An 18,289-nucleotide genomic window follows, 5' to 3' on the forward strand; every position below is an offset into this window, starting at 1 on the left:
GTCAGCCATCACTGGAAAGAGAGGCCCATTGGACTTGCCAACTTTATATGCCCCAGTACAGGGGAATGCCAGGGCCAAGGGGTGGGGGGGGGTGGGTGGGTGGGGGGCTGGGGGGGGAGTGTATTGGGGACTTTTTGGATAGCATTGGAAATGTAATTGAGGAAAATACCTAATTAACAAAAAAAAAAAAAAAGGAAAAAAAAAAAAAAAGAGTACTTACTGCTCTTGCAGAGGTCTCCAGATGGGTTCCCATATCAGGAAGCTCCTGTTAACTCCAGCTCTAGGGAATCCAACACTCCTGTCTTCAAAGCTCCAGGGGATTTTATGTCTCTGAGCACACGCAGACGCAGGCACACACACACATACACACACACACACACACACACACACACACACACACACACCTGCACCTAGTTTAAAGTAGTGATTTTTAGAACAATCTGTCAGAGGGCTGAAGCAATCAAAGGCTTAGCACATGATGCTTTTTCAGAGATCTGGTTTGGTTCCATGTACCCTTGTCAGCAGCTTACAACTGCCTGTAACCAACTCCTCTGATCTCCCTAGGAACCTAATATGTGCATACCCTTCCTCACACCTGCATATACACACCAAAACAAAACAAAACAAAAAGGTAGAGCCAGCAAAATGGCTCTGAAAGTTAAGGGGCCTACAGCCAAACCTGAAGGTTCAATGCTGGGGACCCACATGATGGAAGTAGAGAATTGACCTCTCACAAATTGTCCTCTGACCTCCACCCATATGCCATGGCAAAGGTTTCCACACACACATGACCACACACAAAATAAAACTGAAAAACAAATCAAAAACAACTTTAGAAGCTAAAGCTGGTATAAGCCTGAACCTGAGGCAGGAGGATCACATACATAGTCAAGGCCTGTGTGTACTACAAAGCAAATTCAAGTCCAGTCTGGCAATTTACTGAAACCTTATCTCAAAAAGTGAGGTGGGGGTAGAGGGAAGGTACAGTAGGACTATAGCTCAGCAGAACATTTGTCTAGCAATCACAAGGCCCTGGTTTCAAGCCCCCCTCAAAAATTTCAGCAAAACAAAAAAACCTTAACTTTAAATCCTGTCATGGTGGCACAGACCTGTAATTCCAGCACTTGAAAGACTTAAAATAGGCTAGCCTTGGTAACACGGCAAGACTTTCTCTAACAAAAATAGCAAATCTTTAGAAATAAAACTTGAGGGCAGTGGTGGCATACACCTTTAATCCCAGCACTGGAGTTCAAGGCCAGCCAGAGTGAGTTCCAGGACAGCCAGGGCCACACAAAGAAATCCTGTCTGCAAGAAAGAGGGAGAGGGAGATAGATGGGGAGAGGGCAAAAAAAGAGGGGGTGGGAGAGAGAAAAGAAAGAACCCTTAACATGAGTATTACATGGCTTTCTCATCAATTCCTATGGAGAAGGCTATGGACAATAGCACTTATTTTCACCTATGGAAAAAAAAAAAAAAAACACAAGCCGGTAGTGGTAGAGCACACTTTTAGGAAGCAGACACAAGCAGATTTCAGTGAATTCAAAGACAGCCTGGGGACTGGAGAGATGGCTCAGCGGTTAGGAGCACTAACTGCTCCTGAGTTCAAAACAGCAACCTTCAAATCCCAGCAACCACATGGTGGCTCACAACCATTTGTAATGAGATCTGATGCCCTCTTCTGGCGAGTCTGAAGATAGTAGCTACAGTGTACTTACATATGATAAATCTTTTTTAAAAAGGAAAGAAGGAAGAAGAAGAAGGAGAAGGAGGAGGAGGAGGAGAAGGAGAAGAGGAGGAGGAGGAGGAGGAGGAGGAGGAGGAGGAAAAGAAGAGGAAGAGGAGGAGGAGGAGGAAGAAAAGAAGAGGAAGAGGAGGAGGAGAAGGAGGAGGAAGAAAAGAAGAGAAAGGGGAGGAGGAGAAGAAAGAAAAGAAAAGAAAAGAAAAGAAAAGAAAAGAAAAGAAAAGAAAAGAAAAGAAAAGAAAAGATAGATCAGCCTGGTTTACATAGTTACAGGGAAATCTATCTCCAGAAGTCTAGATCCCGCCCCCTACAGGCCCATGGAAGAAGAGGCTCTGGTCCCGGCCCGCTTGCCGGGGCTCACTGAGGACTCCATTTCCCAGCTATCCCACTGCCGTCTGGGCTGTATCTAAGCGCCCTCTCGCGGTGCACAGCGGCGGTCTGGAGTTCCCGGCGACCCTCGCGGCAGCGGCAGACTGAGGGCGTCAGGGCACTTCGTGATGGCCGCGGCTGGTTCCGCTGCTGTGTCAGGGGCCGGGACCCCAGTGGCGGGGCCCACAGGCCGCGACCTCTTTGCCGAGGGGCTCCTGGAGTTCCTGCGACCCGCAGTGCAGCAGCTCGACTCTCACGTGCACGCGGTCAGGTGCAGGACCGGGTTGCTGGGGGCGGGGCCTAGGGAACTGGCTTTGTAGGGGCGGGGCCCCAAAGAGATACTTGATACATTCTTGAGACACTGATGTTGAGACTGGGTAAATAGGCGGAAGGGCCTGGGCGAGGCCTTGAAGTTGAGGTTGGCTTGTCTCAGTATTTGGGGAATAAGTAGAATTCGTTTCCCGCGTTCCAGTCACTGACTGTTGTAGACTTTTGTACCACTTTGCAGAGAAAGCCAAGTAGAGCTCCGGGAACAAATTGACAACCTAGCTACAGGTGAGTGAGCAGCCAGGATACCTAGAATCCCCGATCTCACTTTCAGGAACTTTGTTTTCCCAGGTTTTAGGCTAAGTTTCTGTCACTTGCTTCTCAATATCAGAATTACCCAAGGACTCCAATTTCTGGGGATATTTTAGGACAGAATGGAAGAAGGGAAGGTGTCTGGCCCACACAAGACTGCAAGAGTATTTTTCATCCCATTCCTCTCTTCCATTCCCTAAGAACAAAAAATGAGCCATTAGATGTTGGTTGTCCATTTCCTCTTCCCAGAACTGTGCCGGATCAATGAGGATCAGAAGGTGGCCCTGGATCTGGACCCCTATGTTAAGAAGCTGCTTAATGCTAGGCGACGAGTTGTCTTGGTCAACAATATTTTACAGAATGCACAGGTAAAATAATAAAATAGTAATAATAATAATAATCCCAGCAGTGCATGGTGGTGCATGCTGTAATTTCAGCATTTGGTAGGCTAAGGCAAGAAGGATGGCTTGAACTTTGAGCAGAGCCTGGACTATCAAATCACCTAGGGCTACATAGCATGACCCTCTTTCAAAAAAGAAATTCTTGTTCTTTATCCTGCTTTATGTTTTTAACACTGTGAAAACAACTATGGCGGAAAAGAGTGGTGTTAACTAAACTGATAATAAAGGCCCATACTCCCCCTCACCCCATTACTGGGCCTCAAACTAGACAAGTGCTCATAACCCAATTCTTAATTTCTAGTGGCTGTCATTTACAAGTCTGTCTTAACTTAAAGGGCTGGCTTGAAAAGAGGCAAATCCAGCTGGACATATAAGCAGGCAAATTTCTGAGTTTGAGGCCATCCTGGTCTACAGAGCAAGTTCTAGGGCTACACAGAGAAAAAACAGTCTGGGGACAGGGGGACTCAGTTAAAACCTTTTACAGCAGTCATTAGATTTCCCATCTTCCTGTCTTACAGGAACGACTAAGGCGGTTAAACCACAGCGTGGCCAAGGAAACAGCTCGCAGGAGAGCTATGCTGGATTCAGGAGTTTACCCTCCTGGTTCTCCAAGCAAATAAGCACGGGCCCGTGACCTGAGTATACAATTCTCCAACGGCTTGTCTGGTAGACATGAGAAGATTCCAGGAAAGTCTCTGTAGACCTTTGATTTTTTTGCACTATGTACTCATTCATGTAGCAGCCTCAAGAAACATACATACAGCAGGACTATTTCCTAAAGAGCCTCCATTACAGCTTGTCCATCCAAGAGTGAGCCTCTACCTTTTGGGTTTTGTTAATCTTGAGACAAGATCTCAATATGTAGTCCCCGCTGGCCTCAAACACATCCTCTTGCCTTAGCCTCCTGAATGCTGGGATTATAATGGGCATGTGTCAGGGTGCCGGGCTCAAGCCTCTATATATTTCCCCCAGAGAATATTAAGTAAATTAGGCATCGTGTGGTAGAAAATTGAGAAAACACCAGAGATTTAGTGAGAAAGTGTACTCCTATTTCTCCCTCTGCTTCACCTCAGTTCCTCTCAGAAGGTATAACCCTCCCAGGATCATCTTACACACGTTTAATGTTAGGGTTAACCCCTATTAACAAGTAACACAGCTGTTCCCTTCATTGCTACCCAAGGAGAGCATGCCAAGTAGCATGAGGATCCAAGGTCAAAGCAGAGCCTTGACAGCTAAGAGTCCTAAGCTTTTGTGATTTTTTGTTTAGACTACATATTTTAAGGGCTAGAGGGATGGAACACTGGTGATTCTTCCAGATGGCGTCCAGTGCTTAGCACCCACATGGTGACTCACAGCAGTCTCTAACTCCAGCTCCAGGGGAATCCAATGCCCTTGTCTGGCCTTTTGGGGCCCAGCACACACACACACATGATGCAGATATATATGCAGGCAAAACAACCATCCTCATAAAATGAAATTTTAAAGTTACATATTTAAGCGCCATCCTTTCCAGGCTTAGCCAGCCAGTGTTAACCATACTGTTATTCCTATTACTTGGGCCTGGGCAGTTTCCTTTACCTGTAACTTCACTTTGTTTACAACTGAGGACTTAGGTAAAGTCAAGGTAAATAATTTATCCTCTTGGCCACCCTAGCTTGACTATGTTAATATTAAGTATTGCTCAACATTATTAAATAAATGCTTGTACTGGTTATTTTAACAAAAAAATTTTATTTTATTATGGTTTCAAAGGGTTCAGGACATGGTCACATTGACCCATATTTTGGGGCCTATTTTGAGACATGAGAATGTGAGGTGATCAACCTTCCAAGAGAAGGGAATGCTGGACTCTGCCATTTATCCCTTTATTCTGTCCATGCACTGAGCTCATAAGATGCTTTCACCCCACATTTAGGGTTAATCCTTTGCAGAAAATTCAGGTATTTTAGGCCAAGCTGAAGAAATTAACCATCACAATGGTATCCTAGGGATCTATTACTTTTAATTTACATAATTTAAAACAGCAATCTCAATGTTTATAATAAAAGATTCAACTTGAATTCTAACGAGGTGTATAGAAGCCAAAAGTAGTTGCTCCATATTGAAGAAAAATAAAACCAAAAGCCCTAGGAGGAAGTACTTTCATCATTTTTCTTAGAAAAAAAAAATTCCCAAATACTCATCAATGACAGTTTACAACATTTCAACAAAAAGTACTTGGTTGGGAGTGGTTAGGTTTAAATATTGGGAATGTGTGGCATTCTGCTTCCTTACAGACAGACAGAGGGCATACGCAGTCACAAATGGGAGACTTCTAGCTGCTTGGCCACTATCAAAACAGTAGCGTTTTTTTCTTTACAGTTTGTTTCCCTTCCTGCTGTCTCCCTATGCCACAGAAATGCCGCTATCTAAAGCCCCATGGTGGCTGGCTTAGCCTCTCTTCCCTTGGGGGGGAACAGTAAAGGGAAGGTCACTCCTGAGTCTCCATGCTTTCTTCTTCTTCTCCTTGAGGTGGTTCTTCTGTGTTCTCCTCCTCTTCCTCCCCCTCCTTCTTCTCAGGTGGCTTCTCATAAGCCTTTTCTGAAGGTGTCACAATCACTCCATCCCAGGTAGATATTTCAGAAGCAAGATCTAGAAGAAACAGGGATAAAACCCACTTCATACAAATATCCCAGTAAACAAGATAAGCTATATTCATTAATATTAGACCACCTTTAGATACAGCTTCTCTATAGTTCAGAACCCCTGGACCACACCACAGAGATAACTTACAGCTGGCATCCCCCTCCTGGCCAAGGATCTTCCTAAAGCCTCCATGGGAGAGAATTCGAACCAGAGTCTGAGCTGTGTAGCAGACCATATCCTGAAGAACAAGGAGGGGGAAATGAGCCAAAATAAATAGACTATACATGACTAACATCCGTGTGAAACAGGTCCCCTCGTCCTTGGCCTTCTGGCCAGAACCCCACTCATTTCATGGCTGTCTTAATACCTGTTGTTCTAGGGTCATAACTGTGTGTACCCTGAAGTTGCCACTCTCACAGGGGTCAGTGATGCCCACTGACCCTGGCAAGAACAGTCCTGCAGCCAGAATCTGCAAGCAGCGCCTGAAACACAAAGACACTTAGAAAGCATACAAAACAGCTTAGAACCAAAACCCTGAGAAGTGTGTTATACCTGTAAGCCACATTCAGGGCCAAAGGCTGTCTGGTGGGGTTGTTCATTACAGCATAGTGCCCCTGGAAGAGAGGAAGTCTGGTAGGTGTGCTACCATCTGGTAATTCCATATTCAAACAAACTAAAACTTCAAGTCATGAGGAATACTAGCAATAACAAGCTGACAGCAGTAACTACGACTGCCCTGAGTATTAACACCTCAGTCAAACAGTGGACTTCCGGTCTCCCAGACTGTTCACTCACTCACTACACTTTCCTGTCTCCCCACATAACCCCGACTGTCCTCTAACTCAGAATACTCTCTTTAAGACTGACCAAAATTTTTTTAAGCTTCACTGAATTTCTGATGTTGATAGGTTTAAGAGTAATGAAGCTTCCTGTGTTTGTGCACGCCTTTAATCCCAGTACTATGGAGGCAAAGGCAGACCTGAGTCTGAGGCCAGCCTGGTCTACAAAGCGAGTTCCACAACAGCCAGGACTGTACAAAGGAACCCTACTTCAAAAAAGATGGAAAGAAAGAGAGAGAGAACAGAAAAAATAAATAAATTTACACAAAGATGACACCAGTGCACCCCTGTTCCTTTGTATAGTACTGGCCAGTGAACTAAGGACTCTCACATACTAGTGAAGCACTGTACACAGGCTACACCCTCAGCATCCCCTTTTTACTTACAAGTAGGTCAAGGATCCAGGGTGTGAGAGGCTCAAAGCCAGGAAAACGAATCCGTAAGTCCTTTAGCAATCTTATGAGAACTTTAACTCTGAATAAGAGACCCAGGAATTAAGAGATAATAAAATCATATTAACATTTCTGCACAAGTTAGGAGTCAAAGCTGACTGTATTATTTAGAGAATTATATATACAGTGCCTACCAGCTGGCCCAGCAAAGAAAGGCATTTGTACCCTAAGTCTGACAAACCTGAGTTCAATCCCTAAGACTCTCAGAAGAGAACTCAGACTACACTGCACGCACACACAACAAAATTCTATATGCACATATATATTTTAGGTAAAAACATCACATCACATCTGAATCAGAGAGAGTAGGGGGCCTGTACTATTTGTTATTCACGGTTGTTGGATTACAGGTCAAAGCCACTACACTCCTCAGAAAAGATGATTTTATACAAATGACCAGTGAGACTCACGTGGACTGAGAAGCATTCTCTTCAAACCAGCGGGCATGCCGGATGGCTGCTAAGGCGCTCTGCAACACTTTGATGTCCACTGAAGACAAGTACAACAGGCTAAAAAACTTTCCTATTACGTGTGCAGTATATTCAATCCCAATCAACACCCATGCACAACTGTGGCAAGGCTAAAGCAGCAAGCCATTTGTCCAAACACTGTTGTTCCTCCCAGCCAAATCTGAAAACATGCAACACACTTATCTTTTCCAGTAATCTATTTCCCTTCACAAATATTTATACAAGCTTTTACTTTTTTTTCCTTCTCACTCTGGCCCCACTCGCTCTGGCCCAAAGGTTTAGTACATGTAAGTACACTGTAGCTGTCTTCAGACACCCCAGAAGAGGGCATCAGATCCCATTACAGATGGTTGTGAGCCACCATGTGGTTGCTGGGATTTGAACTCAGGACCTCTGGAAGAGCAGTCAGTGCTCTTAACTTTTTTTTTTTTTTTTTTTTTTTTTGGTTTTTCCAGATGGGGTTTCTCTGTGTAGCCCTGGCTGTCCTGGAACTCACTCTGTAGACCAGGCTGGCCTCGAACTCAGAAATCCACCTGTCTCTGCCTCCCGAGTGCTGGGATCAAAGGCGTGCGCCACCACTATCCAGCAAGCTTTTTTTATTTTATCTTTTTCTTCCATTGTTTTTCTCCTGTAATCCTTTTTAAGACTTTGAAAATGTTGGAGATGGGTTCTATCTATGCTTTGATTCAATCAGGAATCTGCAGGTCCAGATGCTGAAGGTCCTTGTCCCCAATTGGTTTCTGGTTGATCAATAAAAATGCCAAAGGCCTATGGCTGGGTACAGGGTGGGACAATTAGGGTTGCTCCAGTAGGATGCAGAGAGGAATGGAGGAGAATACCAACCAGCATTGTGAGATTGCGGGTGAGTGACCACTGGCCACTTTCCTGGCTGGGCATAGGTAGCAGGGGAGGTTTAGGAGTGCCCAGCCTTTGAGGTAGCCAAGGCATTTTAAAAATAAGCTAATGTGTCTTTCATTTTCAGATCCAAACGAGAGCTCCTGGACGGGTGCGAGAGTGCCATCTGCCAGGGCCAAAGTGGTATAGCAAAAACTCCCACAACAGCCAAGTCACTAGGAAGCTGGTAAAACTGACTAGAAATGACAGGAAGGTAAAACTCCTTTACAGTGACAAGATACTGACATTTCCACAAAGTGCCAAAGCTTGGCTGTCTATACCTCCTAGCCCCCACCCCCATACTTCTCAGCAATGGGGAGAGGGGGAGACTTACAATGGAGTTCTGGATCCAGTTTCCGGAGATTGGGGGGCACTGTTGTAATGAGAATTTTCACCGTAGCATCAGAAGAGCTAATTTCAAAGCCAGTTTCATTAGTCAGCATGGTCAAAACTAAAAGAACAAAATAATCAAGATGTAAAACATAATTGTTCTCTTTTGAATTTTTAAAAAATTATGTTTTATTTAGAGCACATGAGACTGGGAACACTCACACTCCTATAGAGACCAATGGACAGCCTTTAGGAATCAGTTCTCTCCTTCTACCATGCAGGTCTGATGGAATGAATTCAAGTCATCAAGCTTGGTGGCAAGCACTTTTTTTCTTTTTTGGTTTTTTCGAGACAGGGTTTCTCTGTGTAGCCCTGGCTGTCCTGGCACTCACTCTGTAGACCAGGCTGGCCTCGAACTCAGAAATCCGCCTGCCTCTGCCTCCCGGAGTGCTGGGATTAAAGGCGTGTGCCACCACCGCCTGGCTGGCAAGCACTTTTAACCCTCTGAGCCATCTAGCTTTTGAGACAAGATCTCATGTAGCTCGGGCTGCCTCCCAACACATTATGAAGCCAAGGATGACTTTGAATTCCTCCTCCCTCGACCTCACCCGTCTTGAGTAGAAAGAAGCATGTGCCAGCAAAGCTGGGTATGTAATGCTGACTACTGATCCACTCTACCAACTAAGCTGTATCAACCCTGCCTTCATTTTGTTTTGTGACATAAGGTCTTTCTATGTATACAGTTCAGGCTGGCCTTAAATTACCAATCCCCCTGCCCAAGTTTTCCAATGCTGGGGTTATAGGTGTGCCACATCTGATTAAACAGGTCAGTTTTCTGGCAGTGGGTTATTTAGGTTTTGAGACAAGATGTGTATGTGTATATATATATATATATATATATATATATATATATATATATATATATATATATATTCGAGACAGGGTTTCTCTGTGTAGCCCTGGCTGTCCTGGCACTCACTTTTAAAAGTGCATATATATATGTATTGAAGGCTGGCCTCAGACTTCAGATCTTCCTGCCTATGCTTCCAAGTATGTAATAAGCATGTATCACAAAGCATCAGTAAGAGCTTGGATACCAGTAAGTGGAAGGAGGCAGCAAGGAGACCATCACTAGCACTAGACCAACCTAACTACATAAAAGAGGTAGGGGAGCGAGCAGGACAGGACAGGACATGAGACCTCAAGCAACAAGGGGCCTGAATATGAAGCTCAGTGGCAAACTGACTGCCCAGCATATGAGAGGTGTGGTGTTCAACCTCAGCAGCACACACACACACACATACACACACACACACACAAGCAATACACCTCTAAGCTGAGGGTTATTTCTGAATTAAAAACAGCAGTCAAGAGTTCAGTGGTGCATCCGTATCTATGATCCTAGCACTTGGGAGGCTCAGACAGGAAGAATGTAATTTGAGGCCAACCCGAACATTAGTGTAAGTTTATCTCATAACCCACCTTTCATAATAAAATAAAAACTGAATACCGGAGAGACTCCTGCTAACCCCTAACCCACACTGCCTACTATTTGTAAGACCAGCTGCTGTGGCCACCACTACATACATATTTAGCAACAAACTCAAATTCAAACCTTCTGAGGGATCCTGTGCCCTTAGGCTTTCCACGACTTTGTTCCCCAGGGCAGCAACAGCTTCCACTAGATTGGAGAAAAAGGACATAAATGTAACAGTAATGTATTTCATGTAGATTTCCTCTATTTTTTTTAAAAGATTTATTTATTTCATGTATGTGAATACACCATTGCTGTCTTCAGACACACCAGAAGAAGGCACTGGATCCCATTACAGATGGCTGTGAGCCTGGGAATTGAACTCAGGGCTTCTGGAAGAGCAGTTAGTATTCTTAACTGCTGAGCCCAATTTCCTCTATTAGTAAACAACTAAGCATCTCTATTTCTACCCCACAGACTGAAGCTTACTCAACTAGAATGAACACTCTTACCAGTGCAATAAAAGAATTTGAATGACTCAGGGAACAAGAATTCTCGAGTATACACGAGTATCTTTTTTTGGTTTTCTTTTGTTTTTGTCTTTTGAGACAGGGTTTCCCTGTGTAACGGTAACCTCGAGCTCAGATATCTGGCTGCCGCTGCCTCCCCCCGTGCTGGGACTAAAGGTGTGCATCACTACTACCTTACCCGTGTACACCACCGCCGACAACAACAAACAAACAGACTGGTATGATGGTATACACCTTTAATAACACTCAGAACATAGAGACAAGCAGATCTCTGCAAGCTGGAAGACAACTAGGGCTACATAGTGAGACCTTGTTTCAAAACAAACAATAAGTAAATAATATATTTGCTCTTTTCCTTCCATACATTCACACACAAATAATGATGAAATAAACAAATGAATCTGGGCTTCAATTATTACTAGCCTTAAATCTAATCTCAATGCTTAGGAAAGTGGGCTGGGGTGGCTGGAGAAATGCCTCAGGTTAAGAGTGCTTGTTCCTCTTGTAGAGGACCTGGGTTCAGTTCCCAACATCCATTTAATGGTTCATAATCATCTGTAACTCCAGTTCCAGGAAATCCAAAGCCCTCTTCTAACCTCCATAAGCCCAAGGCATGTACATGGTGTGCATACATATACATATACATACATACATACATATATACATATACCCTTAACACTAATAGAAATAAATCCATTAAAATCTTTGAAAGAAGGAAAAGAAAAAGAGTGGGCTGAGACTCCTGCTAACCTCTGACCTACACTGACCTGACTGCTATGGCCACTACATATTCAGTAACAAACTCAACCCTTGAGGAACCCTGTGCTTTCAGGCATACCATGACAAGCTAGCATGCCCAAGGCCCTGTGCACCATCTCCAATGCAGAAAGATAAGAGATACACTTACATGTTGGCAGGATCTTTAGTATTACCACCAGGTCAGCCACATTGTGTCCTGTAGTCATTGTTCCCTTTTTATATGATCCTACCTGCCGGACTTCTTCAATTTGCTGTTGAAAAGAATTTCAAGTAAGTTTAAGAAAATAAAGGTGTTGAGTCCTCATAGAACCATTTCAGCTGCTTCTTAATACTCAGATTTGGAAGCAGTAATGATAAAATCACATCCCCAGATAACCACGGAGAGCCCTGGGCATGGCTAGCTGACCAGTGATATAATCTTGTCCTCAAGATCAGGAATTCCAGAATTCTCTGTACTTTTCCATTTTAGGCTTTGATTTGGATAACAGACAACTGAAAGATTAACAGGCAAGAGCCAAGTAAATTTCCATACCACCAGGGATGCCCCTTCTTAGGATTAAGTCATCAAAAACTCACCACTTCAAATGTTCCTGGGGCCACAATCAAGTTGTCAATCACATTGTTGATTTTTGTCACCAAAGAGAGGATGGAAGCCTGAAAACATCACAAAGCAAAAATACCCTAAAGCCAAAAATTACACACAATATGTATTTAATATCATCATCATCACCAGACTCCCCACATACAATAAGAAGGAAGATGAATAATTACACACCCAGAGGAGTTTGGGCTCTGACAGCATTATTGATGGGAATCAAACCTAAAGGCCTCAAGTGACTACCACTGGCTTGTAATCGCAGGCGAGACAGCACTCTCCTTAACTAGATAGAGTAATAGGATAGAGTTTAACTCCAGGCTTTTAACACAGCCCAAGGAAAGCACATACCTGCTCAGCAGAATTGGGGGCAAGGTCCTGATTCCTCTTCAGCAAGGCTTCACTGAAGGAGGTTTCATCAGGTGCTGGCTTGACCCGGGGAAAAGCCATTTCACACTAGACCAGAAAACAAGTCACATTATTTATCAAAAATAATCCATAGAAGAGGGACTAAAGAGCTGACTCAGTGGTTTAAGAGCATTGCTTCCTCTTCCAGAGCTCCTGAGTTCAATTCTGAGTAACCACATGGTGGCTCACAACCATCTGTAATGGGATCCGATTCCTTCTTCTGGTGTGTAGATGTATGTGCAGGGCACTGATATACATAAGCTACAAGAATAAATCTTAAAAAAAAAAATGGATCTCTGTGAGTTTTTTGAGGCTAGCCTAGCCTGGTATATGGAGTTAAGTTCTGTACTTAGCCAGAACTAAGTACAGAAACCCTGCCTTGGGAGGGGAAAAAAAAAATTGAGAAAGAAAATACATAAGATTTTGTTTTTTTTGATACTACAACAGGAAAAGAAAATTGTTATATCCTTGTAATCCCAGCCCTTTGAAGAAAGAGACAGGAGAACTAGCAGTTCAAAACCAGCTTCATGAGATCTGGTCTCAAAAATATATAAACAGCCGGGCTCGTGGTGGCGCACGCCTTTAATCCCAGCACTCGGGAGGCAGAGGCAGGCGGATTTCTGAGTTCGAGGCCAGCCTGGTCTACAAAGTGAGTTCCAGGACAGCCAGAGCTATACAGAGAAACCCTGTCTCGAAAAGCCCCCCCTCCCCAAAAAAATATATATATAAACAGGATTGGCAACAAAGGCCCTGAGTCATCAATTCTGGGACCCACGCAGAAAACTAAATCCTACAAGTTGTCCTCTGATCCATCACCACACACTTGCTGTGGTGTACATGGAGTACTGACTGTAATAAAAAGAACTTCCTAAATAGAGAGGGACTAAAGAGATGGCTCAGACTGCTTTTGTAGAGGACCCAGGTTCAATTCCCAGTTGCCCACATGGCAGCTCACAGCTCTCTGTAATTTCACTTCCAGAGGATCTAACACCCTCACACAGATTATATATGCAGATGTATATAATATATAATACATATATACATGTAGAAAGAGGCAAAACACCAATGTACATAAAAGTATATCATTTTAAAATAATAATAAAGGCTGGAGGGATGACTTAGCAGTTAAAAGCACTGGCTGTTCTTTAAGAGCCCAGGTTTAGTTCCCAGCACCCGCATGGGTCTCACAACCACCAGTTAACTACAGTTCCAAGGAATCTAACTCCCGCTTCAGCTTCCTCTGGTACTAGGCATATGTGTGGTGCACATACATACAGACACATACACATAAATCTTTAGAATTAAAAAAACAAAAAAACGGGCCGGAGAGATGGCTCAGCAGTTAAGAGCACTGACTGCTCTTCCAGAGGACCTGAGTTCAATTCCCAGCAACCACATGGTGGCTCACAACCATCTGTAATGGGATCCGATGCCCTCTTCTGGTGTGTCTGAAGAGAGCAATGATGTACTCATATTTTTTTTTTTTTTTTTTGGTTTTTCGAGACAGGGTTTCTCTGTGTAGCCCTGACTGTCCTGGAACTCACTTTGTAGACCAGGCTGGCCTCGAATTCAGAAATCCACCTGTCTCTGCCTCCCAAGCGCCGGGATTAAAGGCGTGCACCACCACACCCGGCTAAAATAAATATGTCTTAAAAAGCAAAAAACTAGAAAATTCTACATTTTATTTTCCCCAGGGACCATTTCAAAGCCAGTACCCCTTACAACACTTGTTTTCAACTCCTTCAGATGTTCAAGTCCAAATACAAACCTTGTTTCTCTGTTATTTCTTTTGAGACGGGTCTTATATAAAATCACAGGCTGACCTGAACTTGCTATGTAGCTGAGGATGACTATAATCATATCTTCCTGTGTCTTCCTCCTTTGTACTCAGATTATTGGTGTGTACCCTCATACTAATATATGAAATGCTCTGGGCTCTGTGCATGCCAGTCAAGCACTCTACCAACTGAGCTACAACAGCAGCCTGAGTACTCATTACCTTTACATCAAAAGAAATAAAGGCCGGGCAGTGATGACCCTCATCTTTAATCCCAGCTCTCAGGAGGCAAAGGCAGGCAGATCTCTGTACATTCCAGGCCACCCAAGGCTATACAATGAAACCCTATCTATACACACACACACACACACACACACACACACATTACCCAGAGGCTAGAGAGATAACTCAGCAGATAAGAGTGTTTGCTACTCTTGCAGAGGAACCAGATATCCCTAGCACACCTAAGGCAGCTCACAACCTTAACAAACCTCTTCTAGCCTCCAAAGGCACCAAGCACACATATGGTAAACATATATATAGGCAAGTACTTTATACATACACATGAAATTTTTTAAAAAAGCAAACCAGGTGGCAGTGATGGCACACACTCAGGAGGCAGACACAAGCGGGATTCTGAGTTCCAGGACAGCCAGGGCTACACAGAAAAACCCTGTCTAAAAATCCAAATATAAATGAAGAAAGAAAGGAACTGATTACCATCCATCCACCATGTAATATAGTACACACTTTCAGAACTGTGGAGGCAGAGACAGGCAGATCTCCGGGTTCCAGACCAGCCACGGTTATAGATACAGACACTGTCTCAAAATAAATAAGTCCTAAAAATTATTTTTTTAAAAGGTATTTTTTAGACAAATATTACAATCAAACTGTAAAGGAATTATTTTCCCTACCTTGCTTACTCTGTTTTCTATGTTTTGTTTTTGTTGAGACAGTTCACTATAGTAACCCAGGCTGACTTTGAACTCTGAACATGGTCCTACTGCTCAGGCTTCCATTTCTGGGATTACAAAAGGATTACAGTCTCTTTAAAGACTGCTGGTGAACTGGCTTGTTTTTTTTAATATTTATTTATGTGTATGTGTGAGTGCCACAGTGAATGTATATGCATCCTGTGTGCAAGAGCCTGTGGAAGTCAACAGGGACATAAGATCCTTGGAAATAGCCGGGCGTGGTGGCGCACACCTTTAATCCCAGCACTTGAGAGGCAGAGGCAGGTAGATTTCTGAGTTCGAGGCCAGCCTGGTCTACAGAGTGAGTTCCAGGACAGCCAGGACTACACAGAGAAACCCTGTCTCAAAAAACCAAAAAAAAAAAAAAAAAATCCTTGGAAATTAGAATTACAGACAGATGTGCACTGTTATGCAAGAACTGGAAAAAATGTGTATCTTCCACTAGAGCCATGCTATACCTGCAGCTATAAGTAGATAGTGATATATAATAAGTACAATAATAAAATAAAATTAGATGTTAGGGATATAGATCTAGCATGTTCAAGGTCCTGGGTTCAAATCTCTAGCACTCATACTAAGTAAATAAAAATTTACGGGCTGGTGAGATGGCTCAGTGGGTAAGAGCACCCGACTGCTCTTCCGAAGGTCCAGAGTTCAAATCCCAGCAACCACATGGTGGCTCACAACCATCCGTAACAAGATCTGGCGCCCTCTTCTGGAGTGTCTGAAGACAGCTACAGTGTACTCACATGCATAAAATAAATAAAAATAAATCTTTAAAAAAAAAAAAAAAAAAATTTACACCAGATGTGGGAATGCATGACTGTAATTCCAACATTCAGGAGGTTGAGGCAGGAAGATGGTGAATTTGCAGTCAACTCGGTATACATAGAGTTCCAGGCCAGCCAATCATACAGAAGACCCTCACTCAAACAAAGAACAGATCCACTCTTGAATCCTACTCCAAACAGTATCTGACTCCATTAACAAGGAGATTCTGGGCTCCATTTCTACACCTGTAAGTGAGCAGTCGCCAGGAAAGTCCTCCAAAGCCAAAATACTCACCAAATAGAAATCAAATGGGATATGGGGCACAAAAGGCCTGAACCTGAAACATGAAAACAACCCAAAGTTATTCAAGCAGAAAGCACGAGAGAGGTACTCAATGCACCAACCAATTCTGTCTTAAGAATTCGAAAGTTTCGGAGCTGTGTCATTCTTAGCAAAAGGTCAAATCCACTTAGTAGGACATCAGGAAAAGAAATGCTTTTCGTGACTTTCATGAATGAAATGAAATAGAACAATCTACTCCAAACCCCTTTCTACTGAAACAAACCAAGGCAAAGATGCAAACAACCACACTCACCCTCCACCAGGCCCTCCTCTGGAACCAAAGCGCCCACCACGACCACGTCCTCTGTCACCCCTAAAAATACATACATTTTACTCTCAATTCGCTGCAAAAGGTCTCCATCACACCACCAATGTTATTTCAATTTGACTTACCTTGACCGCCTCCAACTACAGAAGTGGATAGATATTTCATGCTCACTTCTCCCGGATTCCAAATGGTGCCCAATGACATCCTAATTCTGGACTTTTTCTTTTTCTTGTTCTTGAGACGCAATCTCATGTATCTCCTGCCTTACCTCCCAAGTGCTGTGAGTGCAGCTTTCGACACCACACTCCACTTCTAATTCAGGATGTTATCAAAACTCACATCAGGAAAATACGAGTTTCAGAACCTGATATACATACCCCTACTAAGTATCCTACGATCGTGAGGCACACCAGTCCTAATATGCACAGTCAAGTGACTTATCATTTATTAACACAGCATTAACAGTTACGAGGCATGTACTATTGGTCAAACACTAGGTACCAGAAAATTGCGCAACGCTCCAGCCTGCTCACTGTGCACGGAGGGAGATCTTCCTGGGCCGTTAAGACCTCTCCTCCATCCCCTCCCGGCCCCCGAGACCCAGGTATCAACACAACTTCCCCAGCTGGGCCCCGACCCCCTCGGGGCCCGATTCCCGGAGTCCGCCAGCCTCCTCCTGCTCCACTTCCCCCCCCCCCCCCCCGGTCAGGCTTTCCGCCGGCCGCCCAGATGCAGGCCTTGTTCCTCCGACTCCATTTCAGCCAGCCCCCCGAGACTTCGGCTGGAACTTTCAAGCACCTCTGTCCACTTACCTCATGGCTCGCTTAATCCTGAACAATGGAGGCCTCTCAACCGCTCTTCGCTGGGAAGAACTAGGCTGGCTGAGAAACGTCTGGCCGGCGTGTCCCAACAAACGCCTGCGCGATAGGCTCCCGCCTCACTCCGTCCCGCGCGTTTATTGGTTAATGCAGCAACCAATGAAAAATGCCCTATAAAGGAGCTAGCCAATAAGAAGACATAACAGGGATGAAGGCAATTTTCCCCACTGACAGTGGAGGGCGTTCAGAAGTTGAGGCGGTGAATGGTAAGGTCTTCTATGGAAAAAAAGGTAGCCTGATCAGTGGGTAGCAGAGTGGCGCAGCGGAAGCGTGCTGGGCCCATAACCCAGAGGTCGATGGATCGAAACCATCCTCTGCTATCGGAGGCTTTGTTTTTTTAACTATTTTGATAATCCAACTAAATTTTCCTTTCCATAACAAGAAATATAATTCTTTTTTCTTCTCCAACTTTTTTTTTTTTTGAGATAGCGTCTTGTTTGGTCGTCCCGACTTACATAATATTCGTTAGTGTAGCCCGAGCTGTCATCAAACTCAGCAATCTCCAGCGTGTGCCGCCTCACCTGAAAACATAACTTTTACCTTATGGAAATATGAGAAATAACTTAGTTCCACTTACCACCATTATTCCCTCGATAGTATTACTATTATATGATTCTTTTTATTGAAAAAATTCATACAATATATCTTGATCACGTATTTCTCTTCCCCAGTTCCACCCAGCTCCTCCCCACTTCGCTGTTAGGTGATTCTGACAAGTACTGGTGTATTACTTACTTTCGTAGGCATATATTCCTTTCAAGTAACCTAACCGCACCTTCATTAAAATAAGGAATACTTTATCGTGTTGGC

At 43.8% G+C, this 18,289-nt stretch overlaps 2 protein-coding genes and 1 non-coding gene across 3 annotated transcripts; 2 read left to right on the forward strand and 1 right to left on the reverse strand.

Annotated features, from left to right (window-relative positions):
* The first annotated feature begins 2,185 nt into the window (after window positions 1-2,185).
* Snapin (SNAP associated protein) lies at window positions 2,186-4,818 on the forward strand. The gene is made up of 4 exons (XM_021158111.2): window positions 2,186-2,381; window positions 2,619-2,665; window positions 2,939-3,057; window positions 3,609-4,818. Exons 1-4 carry the CDS (start codon window positions 2,239-2,241, stop codon window positions 3,708-3,710), a joined length of 411 nt encoding a protein of 136 aa, XP_021013770.1. The 5' UTR covers window positions 2,186-2,238; the 3' UTR covers window positions 3,711-4,818.
* Window positions 4,819-5,072: 254 nt separating this feature from the next.
* Window positions 5,073-17,531, reverse strand: Ilf2 (interleukin enhancer binding factor 2). The gene is made up of 14 exons (XM_021158110.3): window positions 17,414-17,531; window positions 16,587-16,646; window positions 16,286-16,328; window positions 12,410-12,514; window positions 12,040-12,117; window positions 11,612-11,714; window positions 10,316-10,381; window positions 8,705-8,821; window positions 7,417-7,495; window positions 6,941-7,028; window positions 6,268-6,329; window positions 6,083-6,197; window positions 5,863-5,953; window positions 5,073-5,721 (listed from the first exon to the last, which is right to left on the reverse strand). Exons 1-14 carry the CDS (start codon window positions 17,416-17,418, stop codon window positions 5,561-5,563), a joined length of 1,173 nt encoding a protein of 390 aa, XP_021013769.1. The 5' UTR covers window positions 17,419-17,531; the 3' UTR covers window positions 5,073-5,560.
* A 196-nt stretch (window positions 17,532-17,727) lies between these two features.
* On the forward strand, window positions 17,728-17,799 carry Trnam-cau (transfer RNA methionine (anticodon CAU)). Its single transcript has one exon. It is a non-coding gene; the product is annotated as a tRNA-Met (tRNA).
* Window positions 17,800-18,289: the final 490 nt, after the last annotated feature.

Source organism: Mus caroli, unplaced genomic scaffold, assembly GCF_978045245.1.
Source record: "Mus caroli unplaced genomic scaffold, Mus_caroli_1 scaffold_3, whole genome shotgun sequence".
Classification (NCBI taxonomy): Eukaryota; Metazoa; Chordata; class Mammalia; order Rodentia; family Muridae; genus Mus; species Mus caroli.

What these genes read in the sequence shown, in the direction of transcription:
- Snapin (XM_021158111.2), top strand. Translation starts at nt 2,239, where the DNA reads ATGGCCGCGGCTGGTTCCGCTGCTGTGTCAGGGGCCGGGACCCCAGTG. An exon ending in AATTGACAACCTAGCTACAG is followed by an intron (nt 2,666 to 2,938) that starts GTGAGTGAGCAG and finishes TCCTCTTCCCAG; the next exon opens with AACTGTGCCGGATCAATGAG. An exon ending in ATATTTTACAGAATGCACAG is followed by an intron (nt 3,058 to 3,608) that starts GTAAAATAATAA and finishes CCTGTCTTACAG; the next exon opens with GAACGACTAAGGCGGTTAAA.
- Ilf2 (XM_021158110.3), bottom strand. An exon ending in GGCACAGGATCCCTCAGAAG is followed by an intron (nt 8,822 to 10,315) that starts GTTTGAATTTGA and finishes TTGTTCTTTTAG; the next exon opens with TTTTGACCATGCTGACTAAT. An exon ending in CCAGGAGGGGGATGCCAGCT is followed by an intron (nt 5,722 to 5,862) that starts GTAAGTTATCTC and finishes TGTTTCTTCTAG; the next exon opens with ATCTTGCTTCTGAAATATCT.